Genomic DNA, 22,219 nt, shown 5'->3' with positions numbered 1-22,219 from the left:
CTTTCACCAGCCAAGAAATAGGACTGTCGCGGTACACATACCCCGTCGCCAAGCTGATGGAGAAATATGCACATCTGCGCAAGTTACCGATCCCGCTCATAGACAATGCTATGCCGACCCTGTTGATAGGCTCCGACCATGCAGACCTCATTGTCCCGATAGACCGGGTTCATACCGGACCCCGAGGCTGTCCTGCAGCAGTCGAGACCCGTTTGGGATGGACTCTCCAAGGCCCGCTCGCCAAATCTCTCAACCGAAGTACAGCCACTAGATGTCTCCACTCCCGAGTCACAGAGGGAGAAACCGCACTCCTGCAACACGTAGAGCGGTTATGGACCTTGGAACAAATGCCCTTTAAGAACGAAAAGAAAGACATTCGCTCTAAAGATGACATTTACGCCATTCACCTCCTCGAGACAGGGACCAAGAGAGTCCCGGTCAACGGCGTGTTGAGATACGCCACGCCACTCCTGCGGCGAGAAGGAATGCCTACTTTCCACGCCAAGACAGACGCCACAGAACGGTACCTGCTGAACACGGAGCGGCGCTTAGCCAAGAACCCCGCCCAAGAGAGTGTATACCGCGCCGAGATTGAGAAGCTCATCACAGCGGGACACGTCACAAAGATGGACATTAAAGAGGCTGACCAGACCACTGAATCGTGGTACGTGCCTCACCACAAGGTCCATCACAACGGTAAAGACCGCATAGTATTTAACTGCAGCTACCAGATCGGATCCCAAAATCTGAATAAAGAGTTACTGCCCGGTCCCACACTCGGCCCCTCCCTACTCGGCGTTCTACTCCGCTTCCGCCAGGAAAAGGTGGCCATCAGCGGGGACATTAAAGGAATGTTCCTGCAGGTGAGATTAGTAGAGGAGGACAAGCCCCTGTTACGGTTCCTATGGAGAGAGAAGCCAGGAGATGAGCACCCAGCCATCTACCAATGGGAAGTCCTCCCCTTCGGAACGACGTGCAGCCCCTGCTGTGCTACATTTGCACTACAGAAACATGTAGCAGAGGACCCAGCAGCGGACGAAGAGGTCCGACACAGCGTAAAGAACAGCTTCTACGTAGACAACTGTCTACAAAGCCTTTCAACCCAGGAAGAAGCCGAGGCTCTCCTGATTAAACTCTGCGCCTCATTGATCAAAGGCGGCTTTGATCTCAGGCAGTGGGCCAGCAGCGATCCGCAAGTACTGCGCAGCCTCTCCTCCGAGGACAAGGCAGCCAGCAGCGAGACCTGGATGGCTACAATCCCGGGAGAAGCCCAGGAGATGACCCTGGGATTGGTGTGGCGATTCAAAACCGATTCGCTTCACTACAGACACAAGCCCCTGACTACGGAGCAGGGAAGGCCGGCGGCGGCGCCGACCACCAGACGGAGTGTGTACACAACACTCGCCCGACAATATGACCCGCTAGGATGTATTCTACCGTACACCATCAGGGCAAAAATGATTGTACGAGCATTGTGGGACAAGGACCAGGGCTGGGACGACCCCATTCCCGCACACCTTGCATCCACCTGGAGAGAGTGGGAGATGGAGCTCCACTCACTCCCAGGCGTTAATATGCGCCGAAGCTACTTCCCACCCACGGTGAGGCCAGAGACATGTAAAATGGACTTACACGTCTTCAGTGACGCCTCAGAGGTCGCATACGGATCAGTAGCCTACTTGCGGGCCCAAGAAGAGGGGGGAGAGATCTACACAGCATTTGTCCTCGCCCGCTCGAGAATAGCCCCACGCAAGCAACAATCTATCCCACGCCTAGAGCTCTGCGCAGCCCTAGCCGGAGCGCACCTAGCCACGCTCATCCAACGTGAGCTCACCATACCGGTGTCTAGAACCATCCTGTGGTCAGATTCCACGACAGTACTCGCCTGGATCAAATCGGACTCATGCAAGTACAAAGTCTTCGTGGGAGTCAGAGTCACCGAGATTCAAGACTTAACCGAAGAGTTAACCGGAGAAACAGAGTGGCGCTACGTTGATACAAAACAGAACCCAGCTGACGTCATCACCCGGGGAATGCCCCTAGATGACCTCACCCGTCGCAATGTCTACAGTGACGGCCCAGCATTCCTAAAGCTCCCGGAAGGAGAGTGGCCCACGCCTATCCCGAGGGAAGCCAGTCAGGAGGAGGCTGAGAACAAGAAGCCTGTGTTCTGTGGTTTGAGCACTGTTATCTCCGCAGACCCCAACATAGATGATTGCACTACCATAGAGAGTGCACAACAAAGGACATTCCTGCGGCACCACCCGGAGTGTAAGTCCCCCGCTGAAATGTCAGCAGCTAACTACGAGGAAGCAGAATTGCTTCTACTGCAGCGAGCCCAGAGAGACTCGTTCCCCGATGAATTGGCCTGTCTACAGGGAGGAAAGCCTGTCCCATCCGACAGCAGATTAATTCATCTGGCCCCCGAGAGCGACGCTCATACCCTCATCAGAGTGGGTGGTCGCCTACGCAGAGCCCCCAATCTACCGGATGACATTAAATACCCGATCGTATTGAACAGCCGACACAAGGTCACAGAGCTGATTATAAAGAAATACGATGAGGATGTACATCACGCAGGAGCAGAAAGAGTCTTAGCGGAAATCAGACGTCGTTACTGGATCCTACAAGGAAGAGAGGCGGTACGACGCTTCCAGCGAACATGTCTAGACTGCCGCAAGTGGCGCGCGCAGCCCAGCATACCAAGGATGGCTGACCTTCCTCCATGTCGCCTCCGAATCGGTGACAAGCCATTCCACTCAACGGGTATGGACTGCTTTGGCCCGCTGCACATAAAGAAAGGAAGAGGAACCGAGAAGCGGTGGGGTATTGTATTCAAATGCATGACCACCAGAGCGATACACATCGAGCTTCTCCCGACCATGAGCACAGACTCATTCCTTATGGCCTTCCGTAGATTCACATCACGGAAAGGAAGACCGTCTACACTATTGTCCGATCATGGGACAAACTTCAAAGGCGGCGAAAGAGAGCTGAGAGAGAGCTTCCAAGCTATGGGCCCAGAACTTAAGACCCACCTCGCTCCAGCACAGATTGACTTCCAATTCAACCCCCCAAACGCACCCCACTTCGGTGGTACTTGGGAACGGGAAGTGCGTTCCATAAAGACAGCCCTGTACGCAGTACTTGGGGCCCAGACTGTGGCGGAAGAAGTCCTAATGACAGTCCTCACGGAGATTGAGGGAGTATTGAACTCTAAGCCCCTCGGCTACGTCTCCAGCGATGTGGCGGATATCGACCCAGTTACCCCCAACACACTCCTGATGGGGCGGCTAGATCCCGCGTTACCCCAGACAATGTACCGGCCTGAAGAAGCGAACGGCCGACGAATGTGGAGGTACAGCCAAGTATTAGCCGACAAGTTTTGGAGCAGTTTCCTACTACACTACCTACCGTCTCTACAGACCCGCCAGAAGTGGGTAAAGGAGAGAGACAATTTGACAGAAGGAACAGTCGTCATGATTATTGATCAATCACTGCCCAGAGCTATGTGGCCGGCCGGCCGCGTAAGCAAAGTGATCACCGGTGCCGACGGCAAGGTCCGAGCAGCTGAAGTGCTTGTCCAGGGTCGCACTCACACCCGTCCCGTGGCGAGGCTCATAGAACTGCCCCGACTCCCAGACACAATCGATGATGACCATGACCCTATAACCCTATGACTTTGTGAAGTTGACTGACCCCTACAGCAAACCCTTATGTGTAAATAGACAACGCGATTAATCTGTCTCTGCTTAACTGATTAGGTCTGGGACCAATCAGGGGGTGGCTGTTGTGAAGGGCCAGATTAAACCGAATATATATATTTATTATATATATATATTTAATTGTATTTGTATATTCTCTAATATTCCTTGATATCCCTTGTATATTCCTTGTACAATATGCATTGAATATCCATTCTAGCCTACTGAACATCCCATAATAGTCTCCATTCTACTATTGGTCGAGACCTTGGTGCCAGGCTGCCATACCCCCCAGACCCAGTTCAAACGTACCGCTCAACATGTACGAACAAGTCCTAGTTCCGCGTAGGAATCTGGCTACCGCACCACTAACGGTACTATTTGTTCATAGTGCGTATATATACTGCGCTACTAAAGTAGGACTTCCTTTTCAGTCCAGTTTCTTACCCTCCAATAGAGTGACAGACGTAAAGCCTCCCCGCGACGCCACGTGTGGGAGTAAGGCCAAGTTCGGCCTACCATCGGTATTGAGACATCGTGTATATTAATATTTGAATAGTCATATTTGGCACTATATCGTCGAGTTGGACGTAGTCTATTAAGCTAATAATAGTCTGTTAATATATAGTGCTTCGTACGGTGAGAATACTACCGTAGCCAGCACCCCATCGTTTCGGGCAGAGAACTGGCTGCTTATCCAGGATGGTCGACCCCATGTGAGACTGCATCCGAGGAGCCCCAGAGCCGACGAGCGAGTGGACCTGTATACCGGATTATTCTACCGACGACAGCCCGCCTTCCCAGGCACGGATTATGCTTTGTGTACAGTGATTATTCCATGGATAAAGACCCCCGACACTGCCGTGTGTTGGAACCCCCCCCCCTGGAGAGGACGCAAGGTGAGGAGACGCTCTGCAAGACGAGGTCGCTTCACGTCTCTCCCCCGTGGACCGGAGAGAGCCGGCTCACAGAGAGTCCACCTGCTTTCATCTGTGGTCCAAGGATCGCTGGCGCACCGAACTGCACAACTGTGGGTTCACCCAGGATACCCTTGGCCGGACGAGGCAGCCAGACTCTACCCCCCCCCCCCCTCCTACTCCTGTTGTCTTACAAGCGACCGGATTACCCCCCTTAGTGTATCCAGTCTTATAATCATTAAAGTATCATTGCTGTTATTCCTTAACTATTCCAGGTCGTATATTTACCGCCTGCGCCACCAGAGATTGGACATTCTCTGCCGAAGACTTTGCGATCTTCTTTGAGGAAAAAGTGGAGAACATCCGCAGCTCCTTCTCCCAACCCCCACCCATTCCAAATGCTGAATCGAGAACCTCATCCTTCACTCTGTCATCTTTCTCTCCCATTACAGAAGCCGAGACCCTGACACTGGTAACGTCGAACCGTCCGACTACATGCCAGCTGGACCGGCTACCTTCCCCACTCCTCCAGTCCATAGCACCAGACATCCTCCCATTCCTAACTGCAACCATCAACTCCTCACTCAACTCGGGGGTGGTCCCCACCTCCCTAAAACAAGCCAGAGTCACGCCCCTCATAAAAAAACCATCCCTGAACCCTACCGTCATAGGCAACTACCGTCCTGTCTCTCTTCTCTCCTTCCTTTCTAAAACACTTGAACGTGCTGTATCCAACCAACTTACTGCTTATCTCTTACAGAATGACCTCCTAGACCCTAATCAGTCAGGCTTCAGGACTGGTCACTCCACAGAGACAGCCCTCATTGCGGTCACAGAGGCACTTCACTTAGCAAAAGCGAAAGGTCTCTCCTCTGTCCTGATTCTCCTAGATCTATCTGCAGCCTTCGACACAGTCAACCACCAGATCCTCCTCGCGGCCCTCGCAGGAATGGGAGTGGCTGGCTCTGCGCTGACATGGTTGTCATCATACCTCAATGACCGCTCCTACCAAGTGTCATGGAGAGGGACCCTGTCGGCCACCCGCCCCCTGCGGACGGGTGTCCCCCAGGGCTCGGTTTTAGGACCCCTTCTCTTCTCCCTCTACACTAAATCACTGGGTAACATTATCACGTCTCATGGCTTCTCCTACCACTGTTATGCCGACGATACTCAACTCTTCCTCTCCTTCCCTCCCTCAGATATCCACGTCTCTGAGCGGATCTCGGCCTGTCTGTCCGACATCTCCGCCTGGATGACGACCAACCACCTCAAACTGAACCTAAGCAAAACAGAATTGCTCCACCTGCCGGCCAAATCCTCCCCCCTGACCGACCTTTCCATCACAGTCGAGAATGCAGCTGTGACCGCGTCCCCGACCGCCAAGAACCTTGGTGTTGTCCTCGACGACCAGTTGAACTTCTCTGCTCACATCGCAGCGACAACCAGAACCTGCCGATTCCTCCTGAGCAACGTCAGAAGGATACGCCCCTTCCTGACAAAAGAAGCCACCCAACTCCTCGTCCAATCAACAGTCATCTCCCGCCTCGACTACTGCAACGCACTGCTCGCTGGCCTCCCGGCCACTGCCACTAAGCCTCTTCAACTCATTCAGAACGCAGCGGCCCGCCTGATCTCAAACCTACCGAAGTCGGCCCATGTCACCCCACTTCTTAGGGACCTGCACTGGCTCCCCATTGCTGCACGAATCCGCTTCAAGGCCCTTGACCTAGCATACCGTGCGGCAAAGGGAACTGCTCCCGCCTACCTCCGGTCAATGGTCTCTAACTACACACCCTCAAGACCCCTACGCTCTGCATCTTCTGGCCGCCTCAGACCTACTCCTATCCAAGCTCCGGGAGGGTCATCAAAGAGAAGTCGCCTATTCTCAGTCCTTGCCCCACAATGGTGGAATGAACTACCCACCCCAGTTAGGACAGCCGAAACACGTCCAATCTTTCGCCGTCGACTAAAGACTCACTTCTTCAACCATTATCTGAATAAAAAAAAAAAAAAAAAAATCTAACCCTAACTAACCATACTGTCATGCACTTGTCCTAATAAACTAACCTACACTGTAGCACTCAACACTTTGATGAACATTGTTACTCAGCTGATAGAGTTGTGCTCTTCCTGATGGCTTGTCGTACAGAACTTGTAAGTCGCTTTGGATAAAAGCGTCAGCTAAATGACTAAATGTAAATGTAAATGTATATACCAACGAATACTCTTTGCCATAAAAGTGCATACTATTTCAATTCATAAATGTAATTAAGTGATTAAGTGCTTGCTCTACACACCATTGCTGTGTAGTAATAAACGCATACTTCGACTTCGTACATTTGTGTTGGATCCGTTTCATCTACGTGAGAGTGTTCATCATAATATATTTATGCCGAGTACTGGGTGGCCGAATATTAAGTACAAAGGTAGTGGTAGTAAGTATCATATCTAGTAATACAGTCAGGGAATTGTACCCCTCAGTTACAATATGATTGTTGTGCGTTGGTTACATGCGCAGCTGCGCTTGTCTCGTGTGTGGGTGCGTCACTCTTTGAGTACTGACCAGGGTGCCACTGCTGACTGGTGTGATAATGTTGCATTTGCCTACTATAATAATGTTAGACTCAATGTGTTTGGTCGTGGACTTGTTGTTCGGTATTGGTTCATTTGTGTGTTTATGTGTAAATAGGACTGTTGTGTGTGAATTTTAGTGTTGGATCAGAGGGGTTAATCTGAGCATGTGTATTTCAATATGTGCGTCTTCATCATGCATGCAGACACCTGTGTGGTGTGGACTATGTGTGGTTCTGTAACGTTACTCATACCTATAGCCTATCTCAGCAAGCGTCACAGTAAAGTCCTAAAGCGCTGCTGACCCACCCCCCCCCCTCCCCTATATAATGAGCTCCCCCGAAGACCATGGTATGGTTCGCACACTGGTCATAACCGAACATTCTAGAACATTTGGGTCTCTATATAAGCTGACGTTTTCTCAGAGCGGCAGTATGCATCTTCAACCGGACTGAACAGGACTGAACGTATGGACTCAACAATGGACTGAAGCCAGGAGCCAGCAAGTGGATTTACGGCTTTCACATTACGAAGGAATTTTCATGTGTTGAGTCGGCTGTGATTTTGGAGACTGGGAAAATACAGTTTTCTTACCTTGTAGTAGTATTTGTAGTAGTGACAGGAATATTTAGGAAAGTAGATTTAGGACCACTTCTGTAAAGAAAGACTTCGCAAATAAACCATTTGGATATCTTTGCACTGGAGCGGCTGTGGACATTACTTTTCTTTATCAACGAACGTACTACTCACGAGTAAGTAATTTTATCAGTAGAGTGGATCGTCGGCCCTGACACTTGGATTTGAGCGACGTGTTGGCTAGTCTGTCGGCTCGGTCAAGCGTGAATCCTGGAAGCGTTACCGCTTGGTCGGGCACTGTTTGGTCTAACCAGGTCTCAGTCAGACAGATGGCAGAGCAGTCGCTATAATCTTTGCTAGATTGTAATAGAAGTTGTAGTTCATCCATTTTGTCGTAGGGATCTTACGTTAGACAGCAGGAGGGCTGGTAGTGGTGGTCCGTATGGGCGCCGTCTAAATCTTGAGAGTATCCCGGAGCGCCTGCTCTGTTTCCCGGCAGATGTCGCGGCAGATGTTACCCGTGGCGTTGAGTGGCCAGGTAGATGGTTGTAAGGCAGTATTTCCATGGTAGGAACGCTGATGGCTCCAAAACTCCATGTCTGTTGTGTCGAAGGTTTAGTAGCTCCCATCGGGAGTATTGGATTGTACATGACACTTCAGTGTTTCCCTTATATCAGGGTTCGTACCAAAGAGCCCTGGAGCTTTTCTTTCAAAAGCCCAGGAAAATTAAATCTAAGGCAGAATGTAGCCTATGCCACTGAGACTTCTTAGGTGTAAAGTGCTTTTGTAGTGTTATGATTTGTGTATGTTAGACAGTTAGTATGTTAGTATTTATATTATCTATTAAATCATCTATATCTACTTGTATCGATACAATATCGCCACGCAAAGTATTGCGATACTATACTGTATCGATATTTCCCCCCACCACTAGTATCTCCCACCCTACATCACGTCACTGCTGGATTGGAGCTCTGGGTCTTGTTACACTCGCTCTGGTGATTGGCTTTTACACTTGAGGTTCCTAGTTTGCACTGAATTAGGAAAATCTGCTTTTAGCTTCTGTGCCCCAAAAACATGGAATGTTTTGCAATGCACTTTAAAATTAAATTCATTAGTATCTATTGGTATCTAATCTACTTTCTGTTTCTACATTTTCTTTTTGTATTTCTTGACGTCATTGTAAATGAGAGCTTGTTGCTCTCAATGATCCTTGGAGATTAAATAAAGATTGAATGAATGAAAGTGGACACGGGAGGACCATCTCTGGTTGTTTATGTCTCGTGCCACTCTGTCTTTGTATACAAAACCAGATAAAAATTAATCCCAGGCAACATTCAAAGATGGTTCAGAGACGGGGAAGGAGAATATAATTTAAGAGGGAGAGGGAATCTTAAAATGGTACACACTACGCTGAAAAGCATGTGCATATCCGTTTGTGGAGTGAAGTTGTGGAATAACCTAAATACATCAAAATGAGTAAACATATTGCACAATTTAAAAAGCAGCTTAAAAAAATACACATTAGAGAAATATAGAAATGAGTAATGCGGAAAAATGAATATGTTATATTGTGTTATATTTACTGCTGTCAATATATATATAATTATATTATATAATGTATTTATACTATAGAGGACAGGCCCAACGAAAGGCAATCAAAGAACTTGCCACTGCAGCAGAACGGAGCAGTCACTGGTTGTGGCTGAAACGTAGAGACGCATCATGGGCTGCTAAATGAACACGTGGTGCCACTGTGCGACACACACCCAGGCCTGATCAGCCTGTGGTGGGCCAACCTCGGCAGAGGGTGTATTGTGATAAATGGCCGAAACACCCAATGAGGTCGGGGAACACAACTGAAGATGTGTCGTACTGGTGATCATCACGTGATCATTGCCAAATTCCACCCCACTCCAACCTCATTCAATTGTTGTGCTGAATATTTAGGGATCTTTAACAACTAGTCCTATTAAGAATCCTGTTAAATCAAATCAAATCAAATTTATTTATAAGGCCCGACAACACACGTTAATGTCCCCATGGGCCGTACACGTCTACTTTAAACAAGTCAAGAAGAAAACATAACTAAGTCAAGAACAGAACAAGAACACCATAAGGTCCAACAAATTTAAAATAAATGCAAATAAATGAAAGAATGCAAGCACTCCCAGACATACCCCACGCGAAGGTAAGGAAAAACTCACTAAAACCTAACGATAGGGAAAAATGCTCCACAGGAAGTGTGGAGGAGAGAAACCTTAGAAGGGCCATTCAAGTGGGGATCTCCCTTCTTAGATGTCGGTGATAGTAGTGTTGCAGACGGACAGTTGGTAAGCATGCACTCAAGTGTGTAGTGAAACACAGATGAGTGCATGCAATAGCAACTGAACATTTTACTTGTTATATCAAGTAAAATTAATGGAAGAAGAAATGTAAATGTAAAGGGGGTAGGGATCAATAAGCTTAGCTTCCCTTGAACATGTCAACTAACTAACTACATTGCTCTTGACTTTTTGTTTATAATTTCCTTTTCATTATGATTGTTCTGTTTGACGGAGCTTTATATTGTGATTTGTTTGGAGGAATGTGGAGAATACATGTTAAAAAAAAATGTTAATTTGTTCATTCCTCTGCAGCACCTTCCTGCTGAGCATGCTGCCCACCGTGCTGATCGTGGGCTTCCTGCTCTTCATGCTGCGCCGGGGCCTGGGTGGGATGGGGCGGCCGGGCCGGGGTGGCATGGGGGGCCTCTTCAGCGTCAGCGAGACCACGGCCAAGGTGCTGCGGGACGAGATCGACATCAAGTTCAAGGATGTGGCCGGCTGCGAGGAGGCCAAGCTGGAGATCATGGAGTTCGTCAACTTCCTGAAGAACCCTCAGCAGTACCTGGAGCTGGGGGCCAAGATCCCCAAGGTGAGTCCCTCCTGAAGAACCCTCAGCAGTACCTGGACCTGGGGGCCCCAAGGTGAGTCTCTCCTCCTGAAGAACCCTCAGCAGTACCTGGACCTGGGAGCCAAGATCCCCAAGGTGAGTCCCTCCTCCTGGAGAACCCTCAGCAGTACCTGGACCTGGGGGCCAAGACCCCCAAGGTGAGTCCCTCCTCCTGAAGACCCCTCAGCAGTACCTGGAGCTGGGGGCCAAGACCCCCAAGGTGAGTCCCTCCCTCCCTCAGACCATGTTATCCTCATTAACCGTCACCCCAGGCAGTTGGTGTCAGTGACACAGCCCTATCATGGTTCAGTGATGGAAGCTTCTCCGTTAACATCGGAAACTGCTCCTCCCCCTCTGCCTCTCTCTCCTGCAGGGTTCCACAAGGCTCCATCCATGGCCCTATTCTATTCTCCCTATATATGCTGCCCCTTGGTCTGATCATTAAAAAACACAATATCTCTTTCCATTTTTATGCCGATGACACTTGGGTCTATCTCCCCATGAAACCTAACAATATAACCAATCTCGACAGTCTCCGATCATGTCTAGACGACATCAAATGCTGGATGGCACACAATTTCCTACAGCTCAATCAGTGTGAAATCCTCCTTTTCGGCGCCCCAAACCAAACCAGTATCATCGCCAGCAGCCTGGGTAACCTGTCTGCCCTAGTCCAGCCCTTTGTAAAAAACCTGGGCGTGCTCTTTGACCCCGAGTTTATTTTCAATAGGCAGGTAAACTCGGTGGTTTCCAGCTCCGGTCCATAGCCAGGATCAAGGCCATTCTCTCCCCCTCAGACCTTGAAAGAGTAATTCACGCCTTCATATCCTCACGCTTAGACTATTATAACTCCCTGTACCTGGGGCTTAATAAATCAACCATAGCCCGCCTACAACTACCCCCTACCGCTAGACTGCTCACAGGTACCCAGAAAAGAGCTCACATCACCCCTGTTCTTTCCTCCCTCCACTGGTTCCCGGTGCGCTACAGAATAGACTTCAAGGTCCTCCTATTAGTTTACAAAGCCCTTAACACTTTGGATGCCAGCGACGTGTTTTGTCGTTAGTTCATGCCGACCTATGAATGCCACCAACGCTATATAGCGTTTTTTTGTCGTATTTTTTTTTATTGGCGATTTGAATTCATATTTCATCAATCGAGCCTCAGGTTAGTGCTGCAGTCTCTCTGAGCTCAATTGGGAAGATACCCCCTATCGTCTCTCCCTGTGTAACTGCACCCCATTAGTTTAGACTGATGGGGGGGCGGGCCAGTTTCCTCATTTTACTTTTCCGTCAAGCCAACTGACGAGACCCAAGTTTATCGCCGACCCCAGAACAGCGTGGATTATGTATTTCCAGCACCCAACGCTGAATCAATAAACGAGATCGATATTTGGAATGGCGATCAGGAATTCGATTAATCTTTTTGGATAACATCTGATCTGAGGTAAGGAATCTATTTTACCAGTCTTGGGATAATCAGAGCTTTTTTCACAGATATATCAACGTGTCCCATATGTGTGTGTGTGCCGCTGATCAGGAAATGAGAGAATCGATATTTCAGCCCGCTTCTATAGCGTGCATAAGTACACATATACTATCGATAATCTAGCGTTTATTTGAAAACGATTCATAAATAGGCTGAAAAATTACAAAGTTTTTGTGTATGCCAGAATATTCCAGTAAATGCTGTTTATCACGGAATCTTTATATTTTCCCGAAAAACGAGGGCTTTTCAAAATGCTATAAAACGGAAATGAAGCGATACAAAAAAAAAATCCGTTTCGACAATGTTGACTGCAAACAAGTCATTGATAAGCGACGGGCAGATTAGACACATAGCCATAATTTAAGACAGAGATTATGCGTTCACAACGCTATCATTGAATTGGGTGCTGGCATTCAGCCAGGTAAGTACGACACCCCCTGGTGGCTCTGAAAGTGTTAATGGTAAGGCCCCTGTTTACCTAGCAGACCTCCTCACCCCCTATACCAGGGGTCAGCAACCTTTACTATCAAAAGAGCCACTTTTCCCCCGTCCCACAAAATAAAATGCTCAGGGAGCCGCACAACCTATTTACCCTTAAAATGAAGATAACACAGTGTATAACGTTTTATATATCCCCAAGCATACCCCACATTTAGCATAAAACGCCTGACAATTGCATACCCAAAGTAATTTGCGATTTATTATACTTTATACTTATAGCACACAGTTTGTTGCATTAATGGGATTATAAAGCAACAAAAAGAGAATTTTTGACTTTTTAATTGCTGTTTTTACCTGTTATAACAAAGGAAAACCTCAAACTCTTATGAAGAGGAGAAAAAATACTGGCTGTGTAGACCTATTTTTTAATAAAACACAGAAGAGGAGACAAAACACTGGTGTCTGTAGACCGACTTTGAAATAAAACCCTGAACTATGCAGCTCTATTAGAGTCCTTCCCTTATTTGTGGAAAATCTATAAAATAAAAAGAAAATCGATCGACATCGATCTCCAAAATAATAAAAAAAAAAAAAAAAAAGTAATTTATTTTTATTTTTGGCCAGGGAGCCGCAGCTGATTGGCTAAAGAGCCGCATGCGGCCTCGAGGCCGCAGGTTGCCGACCCCTGCCCTATACCAACGTCAGGGCCCTCAGATCGGCTGGCAAGGGTCTCCTAACCACCCGTAGGTCCAATTTCAAGTCTAGGGGGGGGGGGGGGGGTGCTTTTGCTGTCGCAGCCCCTGACCTCTGGAACAGCATCCCCATCTGCCCCCTCCATCGAGTCTTTTAAATCGAAACTCAAAACCCACCTATACCGCCTGGCCTTCCCTGACTCACTCTGACTCTTGCCTTGCTTGTTGACGCGTCGTTTTGTTTCCTTGTCTGTCCGTTGGTTGTTTATATTTTCTGTTTATTCTATACTTTAGCACTTTTCTTTGTTTCTAGCTATGCGACTTACTGTGGAGCACTTTCGTTGACAAGTGTCACGTCTAAATGTGCTATATACATTTGATTGATTGACTAGTTCTAAAATTTTTTACTTCTTTGTTGAAAAGAAGCACAATTCATTATGTGGTCAGGGATGGTCAGGGATGTATCTGATATCGGGTCGATACCGGGATAAAATACTGGGTATCGGCACATTTTGGCCAATCAAAGTCGACTATACAAATCCTTAGTAGGGGACAGGCCTACTTCTGAGTTTCACCTGGTTGTAGTACTGTACATTAGTACACTGCATAGTATTGTATATTATATGGTAACTCAGAACATTGTACATATGTCTATACCGAACACTGTGACCTCATTTTCTTCTTCTAAATTACATGCTATACTATGTTATTTGATACTATCTTGTCTTGCACAGTCTCTGGAGCGTAACAGTAAGAAGCATTTTGTATGAAAGTATTCTGTACTTCTGTATGACAACTATTAAAGAAACTTGAAACTTGAAACTTGTGTCTGTCTGTGACAGGGAGCCATCCTGACGGGTCCTCCGGGGACGGGGAAGACCCTGCTGGCCAAGGCCACCGCCGGGGAGGCTAACGTCCCCTTCATCACCGTCAACGGCTCCGAGTTCCTGGAGATGTTCGTTGGCGTGGGGCCTGCTAGGGTGAGTTAACGGTACATATAACAGGGTCCTTGAATACGTGTGATTAGTAAAGCGTTAACCTTATGTAGTGTAGCAGTGAAAGGGTTAACCTGCTGTTGTGTGGCAGTGAAGGGGTTAACCTGTGTATTGTCGCAGTGAAAGGGTTAACCGTTTGGTAGTGCAGCAGTGAAAGGGTTTACCACCAAAAAACCTCAAGGCCTGGAATTCCTTGAAAACAGCCCGTTTTCTTTTACAAGGTGCTTAAAAAGTCCTTGAAATTCAAATCAACCATTCGCATTGAAAGTTTTGTTCATCCGTTATTAAAAGAAATTCTGAATCAAGAATGCTTTTTTTATTAGAGTTCTGAATTTTTTCCTGCCGTTATGTTGAGACGGCTGTTATCATTTGATTACTTCGCAAAAAAACTACCAAGCTCATATCTTCATTGCTACAGATGTTTGTCACTTGGAGCTTCGCGTCTATAATGTCATGTTTGTTTGCCAGGGGATTGTAACGTCACAATGCATCAAAGCCATCAAAACCATAGCAGCTAAGCAATCAAACACAAATTGATGTCTGCAGTGATTACAGGTGTTTGATTGATTGATTGATTGATTGAGCATTTTTATTAACAGATTGCAGAATGAGTACAGTACAGCTCAATACACACAATTGTTAAGGGGATGCAGACCTGAGAAAGACTTTCGTCTTGTTTACATCAGGGTCCCCCATTTTCAATTCATACTGTTCTCCAGAAGTTGTTTATATTTGATCAAACAGTGTATACAGTTCAGCTGTGTATTGTGAAAAACAGTTAGTATGGGCTTAAATGGCAATTTTAAGACTGGAAAGTCCCCCCGATTCTTCTGCAGTCTGAACCAACTGTGGGAGATCTTTCTGCTAAGATGACCTGGCGTCTCCCCTCCTAACCCCATGTAGGTTAGAGATCTGTTCGTCCTGGCTCGCAAGAACGCCCCGTGCATCCTCTTCATTGACGAGATCGACGCTGTGGGACGCAAGAGAGGCAGAGGGAACTTCGGGGGCCAGAGCGAGCAGGAGAACACGCTGAACCAGCTGCTGGTGGAGATGGACGGTGGGTTTTGATTTGATTTGATGTTTATTTATCTAGCTTTTTATTTATTTATGCCTAGCCATATCACTGAAGAAGGACATAGTTCTGAAACATGTCTGTTTCCAATTCAGGCTGCCATTAAAACTATTGAACCTGAGAGTGCTGGTCCGGCTATCCTGCGTTTGTTATGTTTATTTATCTCCAACAACCATAAACACACAAACTTGAAATAACAAAAATAATAAAAATAAAATAAAAAAACTAAATAAAATACAAACACAAATAAAATAAAATATATCTTCCTAGACATGGAAGCAATTGTCAACATAGCTCAAGACAAATTGTTTTGTTCGAGAAGGGACTGAAAGATCCTGGTCCTGCCCCTTCCTTACAATATCATATTAATATGTAATAAGTTATCTATCAATATCATAAATAATATACCTATCCACTACAGCAAAAGATAAATAAATAATTACAAAAATACTAGTTCAAGGGAGCTCCCGTAGCTCACCGCATATCTCGGCGCTATTTCTGCGTCGGGGAAAACCGTGCTCGTCACGGATCTGGGGGACACGAGTTCGATTCCCGGACCCGCCGTCATTTCTCAGAATGTCTTCCCCTCTGGGCGGTTAGGTGGCCGAGCGGAGATTGCGTTCGTCACCAGCCCCGGAGCTGAGCTGGATTTGCCTGTTCGAATCCAGCTCACAGCTCCGGGGTTGTCACCAGCTTGGCTGGCCGTCTGCACTGATACAATTGGCTGTATCAGAGGGTGGGAGAAGCTGGCGGGGTGGGTCCGGGTCGTTGTAAACAGCGACTCCTACAGTTCGGTCGGGGCGCCTGCTAAGCGCGGATAGGACCTGAGGGGGATAGTGTGGTCCTCCCACACGCTACGCCCTCTCAATGAGAATCCGCGCTGCCAGGTGAAAAGAAGCGGTGATTGGCTGGACGTGTGTCGGAGGAAGCACGTGGTAGCCTCCACTCTCCCAGATGATCTGACTGTGGGGGGTAAGTGCGCAGCGACCAGGAAGGGACTGGGAATCGGCATACGACTAACATTGGGATGGGAGAAAATCGGAGGAAAATGGAGGGGGAAAAAGACCAAAAAAAAAAAAAAAAAAAATGTCTTCCCCTGCTCTACATCCCATTTCAACCTGTTTCTGTCGGTCATGCTTGACCAGAAAAGCGATAAACGCTAAAAAATTAAGTAAAAAAAAAAAAAAAAAAAAAAAAAATCAAATTTATTTATAAGGCCCGACAACACACGTTAATGTCCCCATGGGCTGTACACGTCTACTTTAAACAAGTCAAGAAGAAAACATAACTAAGTCAAGAACAGAACAAGAACACCATAAGGTCCAACAAATTTAAAATAAATGCAAATAAATGAAAGAATGCAAGCACTCCCAGACATACCCCACGCGAAGGTAAGGAAAAACTCACTAAAACCTAACAATAGGGAAAAATGCACCACAGGCAGTGTGGAGGAGAGAAACCTTAGAAGGGCCATTCTTAGATGTTGGTGATAGTAGTGTTGCAGACTAACAGTTGGTAAGCATGCACCCATGTGTGTAGTGAAACACAGATGAGTGCATGCAATAGCAACTGAATTTTTTTTTAAATGTAAGATAGAGCTGATAGCGATAGCAACTGAATATTTTGAAAGATTAAAGATAGAGCTGATAGCGAATCTATTTGAGGCACAGGGGCGGCGCAAAGAGGGTTGCGTCCTCCCCATCTTAATCACGGGACGTTCAACACTCCGGTCATCGCTCCGAGACAGCCGGAGACAGGGAGATAGGGGGCGGCGCAGAGAGGGTCACATGGAACCACGCAGAAGCACCTCTTTACTAGGGACTAGAGGCTGACATGTGAGTGGATTTTGACTCCCGCTCCTTCCCACTCCCACAGAAATAATCCCATCCCAAGTGAGAGTTTCGAAAAAATCCCACTCCCTCCCACTCCCACAGAGGACTGATCCCAATCCTGTCCCAATCCCGAGCCAAACTTTTATAAAATCCCACTCCCATCCCACTCCCGTTTACCAATCCTGCTCCGTTTTTCTTCCTCAGTATAAAATATGCAGTACATGTGTCACATCATGTCTGTAGGGCTGTACGTTAACTTTTTTTGCACATAGCACTGGGGCTACAGAGGTTGATGGTTTAGCACAGGCCAAAATCTTGTAGCACAAGTATAATGCCCCTTTTCCACTGCATGGTACCTACTCGACTCTACTCTACTCTACTCTGCATTTTCGGTTTTCCATTACCAAATGGTACCAGGTACTTTTGGGTACTTTTTGGGTACTTTTTTAGTCCCTGCTCTGTCGAGGTTCCAAGCGAGTAGAACTGGTACCAGAAAAGTCACGTGAAACACTGCAGACCACTGATTGGTCAGAAGAGAGACGCGTCACTCGTTGGAGCTCTGAACAAAAACAGAAAGCCGCCATCTTTAATGGCTCGCATAGGATTTCATTATGTTTGCAGCAGGAAACAAGTGCAATAAACAAAAAAGGATACAGTCACTGTATTCTGCCTCATTTATTGATGAAACAAAACCGACATCAACACAATTTGCCACCGAGCGGTGAGTTTAGTCTCACAAAAAGATAGCTGATTAGTTAAGCTTGTTGTTAGGGACGTGAGTGGTACGTTAGCCTAATGCTAATGCTAACGTTAACGTTAGCAGATAGACACGAGAGCCTAGGTAACGTTAAAGCTTGTACAATAGACACAATGAGAGGTAACGTTAGCGTTAGCAGAATAGACACAACGAGAGTCTGGTTAATGTTGTTATTGATTGATTGATTGAAAACTGTTTTACTCTGGCTTGCCAAGCTCACGGACATAGCTATGCTGGAGCTCTCATGCTGATCACCAGCGGCCCCGCCTCCCCACACAGAGACAAACTGAGTACTTAGTAGGCCTACCTGCAGTGGAAAAGGAACGAAGTACCAGGTACCTAAAGCGAGTAGAGTAGGGTAGAGTCGAGTAGGTACCATGCAATGGAAAAGAGGCATAAAACGTGTTATATTTGTAACAGTCACAAATGTGCCTATTGTATTTGTGTTATTTAGTTGCAGTGCCATGTTTGGTTGTCATTTTCATGCTGACAAGTTGACGTTTAGTCAAAAAAAGAAAAAAAATTATTAAACATTTTTTGGTTGCATAATTTTATTACCCAAAAAGGGGCTTGATCTATTCAAAATGGCCCCTTTTTGCATGTTACCCCAAACAAAATTTAGAAAAAATTGATGATATATAGATATTTTCTCATGGTTTTTCATGTTACTAACTTTTTGCTAGAGGATTTTTTGATATGCCACTCGAACAGGAATTTATGACCTTTTATGACCCCCTAGTCAATGGCCCCCTTTTTTTTGCATACATTTTTTTGTATAAAATGTTAAAAAAATCTGGATGAGTGATATATCAAAAAATCCTCTAGCAAAAAGTTGTGGTATATGGATAGGAGGAAACGTGGCCAGTTTGGTGTGTGGAGGTACTAGAGAAATTGAGATTCTTTGTTTTATGTGTAATACAAACTCATAAAATCTCATTTTGAGAAAAACGCCTTTAAAGTTTTGTATTGTCTGTAAATCAGGCTATGTATGACATATCAACAAACCCTTTGGCACAAAGAATAAATGTGGAAAGTTTGGTGTGTGTAGATGCTAGGGAAATGGTACATGTCTACCCTTTGGGAAAACGCCTTCAAAGTTCTGTATTGTAAAATGCCATACTTTTTTTTTTTGAAACCGCTATTTACAAACACAACACCCAATCAAACCATTAGTAATAGACAACCTAAACACAAGCCTGATAACTGAATAACATAATAACATAATAATAATGATGTAGTAGTAGTAACAGTTTAGTAACAAACAACACAAAAAGGGCAGCAAATTAGACCCAGGCAACTACCGCCCTGTTTCTATTCTTACCTCCATCTCGAAAGTCATGGAAAAAATAGTCTACGAACAGGTCGAAAAGTACCTAGCGGAAAAAAATTGAATCTACGAATTCCAATCTGGCTTCAGAACATCCCACTCCACTGACACATGCCTTCTCTATTTGAACGACCACATCAAACAAGAGGTGGACGCGGGCAAATACTGCGGCATGGTCATGCTGGACCTACAAAAGGCCTTCGACACTGTCAATCACTCCATTCTGATTGACAAGCTAAAAGCAATTGGTTTTGATAGTCTATCAGTGAGCTGGATGCAATCCTACCTTGAGGGGAGGGAACAGATGGTGGAGGTAAACTGTAACTGAGGGGTACAATTCCCTGACTGTATTGTTAGATATGATATTTAATACCACTACCTCATGTACTTTAACTTCTGGCCACCCAGTACAAGATATAAGTATGATGAACACTTTCCCACCTGATGAAACGAATCCACACAAATGTACCAAATCGAAGGTTTAATACAGCAAAGGGTGTATACAACGATCACTTAATTACATTTATGATTTGAAATATGAATATGCACTTTTATGGCAAATGAGTATTCGTAGGTAAATCAACATTGAATGTCCAATCTCTGGTTGCGCAGGGAGTAAGTATACAACCTGGAATATTTAGGAAACGATAGCGATGGTACTTAAATGATTATAGCTGGATACACTAAGGGGGGGGGGGGTGTCCCGCTGGTTGTAAGACAGTAGGAGGGGGGGGTTAGAGAAGCCGCTGGCGGTATCCCATCTGGCCGACGGTGTCTTGGGAGAATCCAAAGTCTTGGACACGGTGCCCACAGAACCTCGGGCCGCAGACGAATACAGCTGGACCCTCTGTGGAACGGTATCTGCCGGTCCACAACGTAGAGAGACGTGAGGCGACCTCACGTGTAGAGCGCCGTCTCACCTGGAGTCCTCTCCGGGGGGTAATTCCAACACTCAGCAGTGTTGGCCTTTATCCATGGAATAATCAAAGCACACAAAGCATAATCCAAGCCGTGGAAGGCTCGCCGTCGTCTGGGTAGAGTAATCCAATATACAGGTCCAGTCGTTCTTGGCCCGGAGCTCCTCGGATGCAATCACCACTCGGGGTCTGACCAGCCTGGTTAAGCGTCCAGATAACATCAGGAACGATGGGGGTACTGATAACTGTAGAACTCTAACCGAACGATGCACCATACATAAATAGACTACTATTAGCTTAATAGAATACGTCCAACTCGACGGTATGGTGCCAAACTATGACCATTCAACTATTAATCTACACGATATCTCAATGCCTATTCTGGGCCAAGTAGGCCTTACTACACCGCACGTGCGTCGTGGGGAGGCTTTTGCGTCTGTCACTCTGTTGGAGGGTAAAGAACTGGACTAAAAGAAAGTTCTACTTTACTTGCGCCATATATATATGCGCTGTGAACAAATAGTACCATTCGTATTTCGCCAGACGTATTCCTACGCGGAACCGGGCTTGCCACGACATGTTGGGCGGCACGATTGAACTTGAACCAAGGGGCATGGCTGCTGGCGCCAGGTTCTCGTCCAATGGTAGAATGAAACTATTATGGGCTGTTAGTAGACTAAAGGGATATTCAGTGCATATTGTACAAGGAATATACAGGGGATATCAAACGATATACAAATACTATTAAATATATATCCATAAATAAATATATATATTCGGTTTAATCTGATCCTTCACAACAGCCGCCCCCTAATTAGTCCCACCTAATTAGCTAAGCAGAGACAGATTAACCGCACTGTCTACCACTCAAGGTCCGCTGTAAGGGTCAGTCAACTCACAAAGTCATGGGGTCATGGTCATCATCGATAGTGTCTGGGAGTCGGGGCAGTTCTATTAGCCTCGCTACGGGTCGTGTGTAAGTTCGCCCTTGGACGAGCACTTCAGCTGCTCGGACCTTGCCATCGGCACCGGTGATCACTTTGCTTACGCGGCCAGCCGGCCACATAGCTCTGGGTAGTGACTGGTCGATAATCATGACGACTGTTCCTTCTGTCAAATTGTCTCTCTCTTTTACCCACTTCTGGCGGGTCTGTAGAGACGGTAGGTAGTGGAGTAGGAAGCTGCTCCAAGACTTGTCAGCTAGTACGTGACTGTACCTCCACATTCTTCGGCCGTTCGCTTCTTCGGGCCTGTACATTGTCTGGGGTAGCGCGGGGTCCAGCCGCCCCATCAGGAGTGTGTTGGGGGTGACTGGGTCGACATCTGCTACATCACTGGAGACGTAACCGAGGGGCTTTGAGTTCAATACTCCCTCGCTCTCCGTGAGGACTGTCATTGCTCCTGCGTGGTGTACATCCTCGTCGTATTTCTTTATGATCAGCTCTGTGACCTTGTGTCGGCTGTTCAAGACGATCGGGTACTTAATGTCATCTGGTAGATCGGGGGCTCTCCGCAGGCGACCACCCACTCTGATGAGATTATGTGCATCACTCTCTGGTGCCAGGTGAATCAGTCTGCTGTCTGATGGGACGGGGTTTCCTCCCTGTAGACAGTCTAGCTCATCGGGGAACGAGTCTCTCTGGGCTCGTTGTAGTAGAAGAAGTTCTGCTTCTTCGTAGTCAGCTGCTGACATGTCAGTGGTGGACTGAATCTCTGGGTGGTGCCGCAGGAATGTTCTTTGTTGCGCACTCTCTAGGGTAATGCAGTCATCTATGTTGGGGTCTGTGGAGGCGACAGTGCTCAGTCCACAGAACATAGGCTTCTTGTTCTCAGCCTCCTCGTTACTTGCTTCCCTCGGGGTGGGCGTAGGCCAATCTCCTTCCGGGAGCTTGAGGAATGCTGGTCCGTCACTGTAGATGTTGCGACGGGTTAGGTCATCCAGGGACATTCCCCGGGTGATGACGTCAGCTGGGTTGTGTTTGGTGTCCACATACCT

The 22,219-nt window shown here is 46.8% G+C and overlaps 1 protein-coding gene across 1 annotated transcript in view; it reads left to right on the top strand.

The window, feature by feature from the left end:
• Window positions 1-22,219, top strand: part of afg3l2 (AFG3-like AAA ATPase 2) — a 251,039-nt gene that overhangs the window by 159,395 nt on the left and 69,425 nt on the right. Inside the window, exons 8-10 of the mRNA XM_084311762.1 lie at window positions 10,408-10,684; window positions 14,166-14,303; window positions 15,222-15,375. Coding sequence (XP_084167888.1) covers window positions 10,408-10,684; window positions 14,166-14,303; window positions 15,222-15,375 — 569 coding nt within the window. The remainder of the gene's footprint in view (window positions 1-10,407; window positions 10,685-14,165; window positions 14,304-15,221; window positions 15,376-22,219) is intronic.

The sequence above is a fragment of the Notolepis coatsorum genome (genome assembly GCF_963971535.1).
Source record: "Notolepis coatsorum genome assembly, chromosome: 4".
NCBI lineage: Eukaryota > Metazoa > Chordata > Actinopteri > Aulopiformes > Paralepididae > Notolepis > Notolepis coatsorum.
This window is presented reverse-complemented; position numbering and strand designations above follow the sequence as displayed.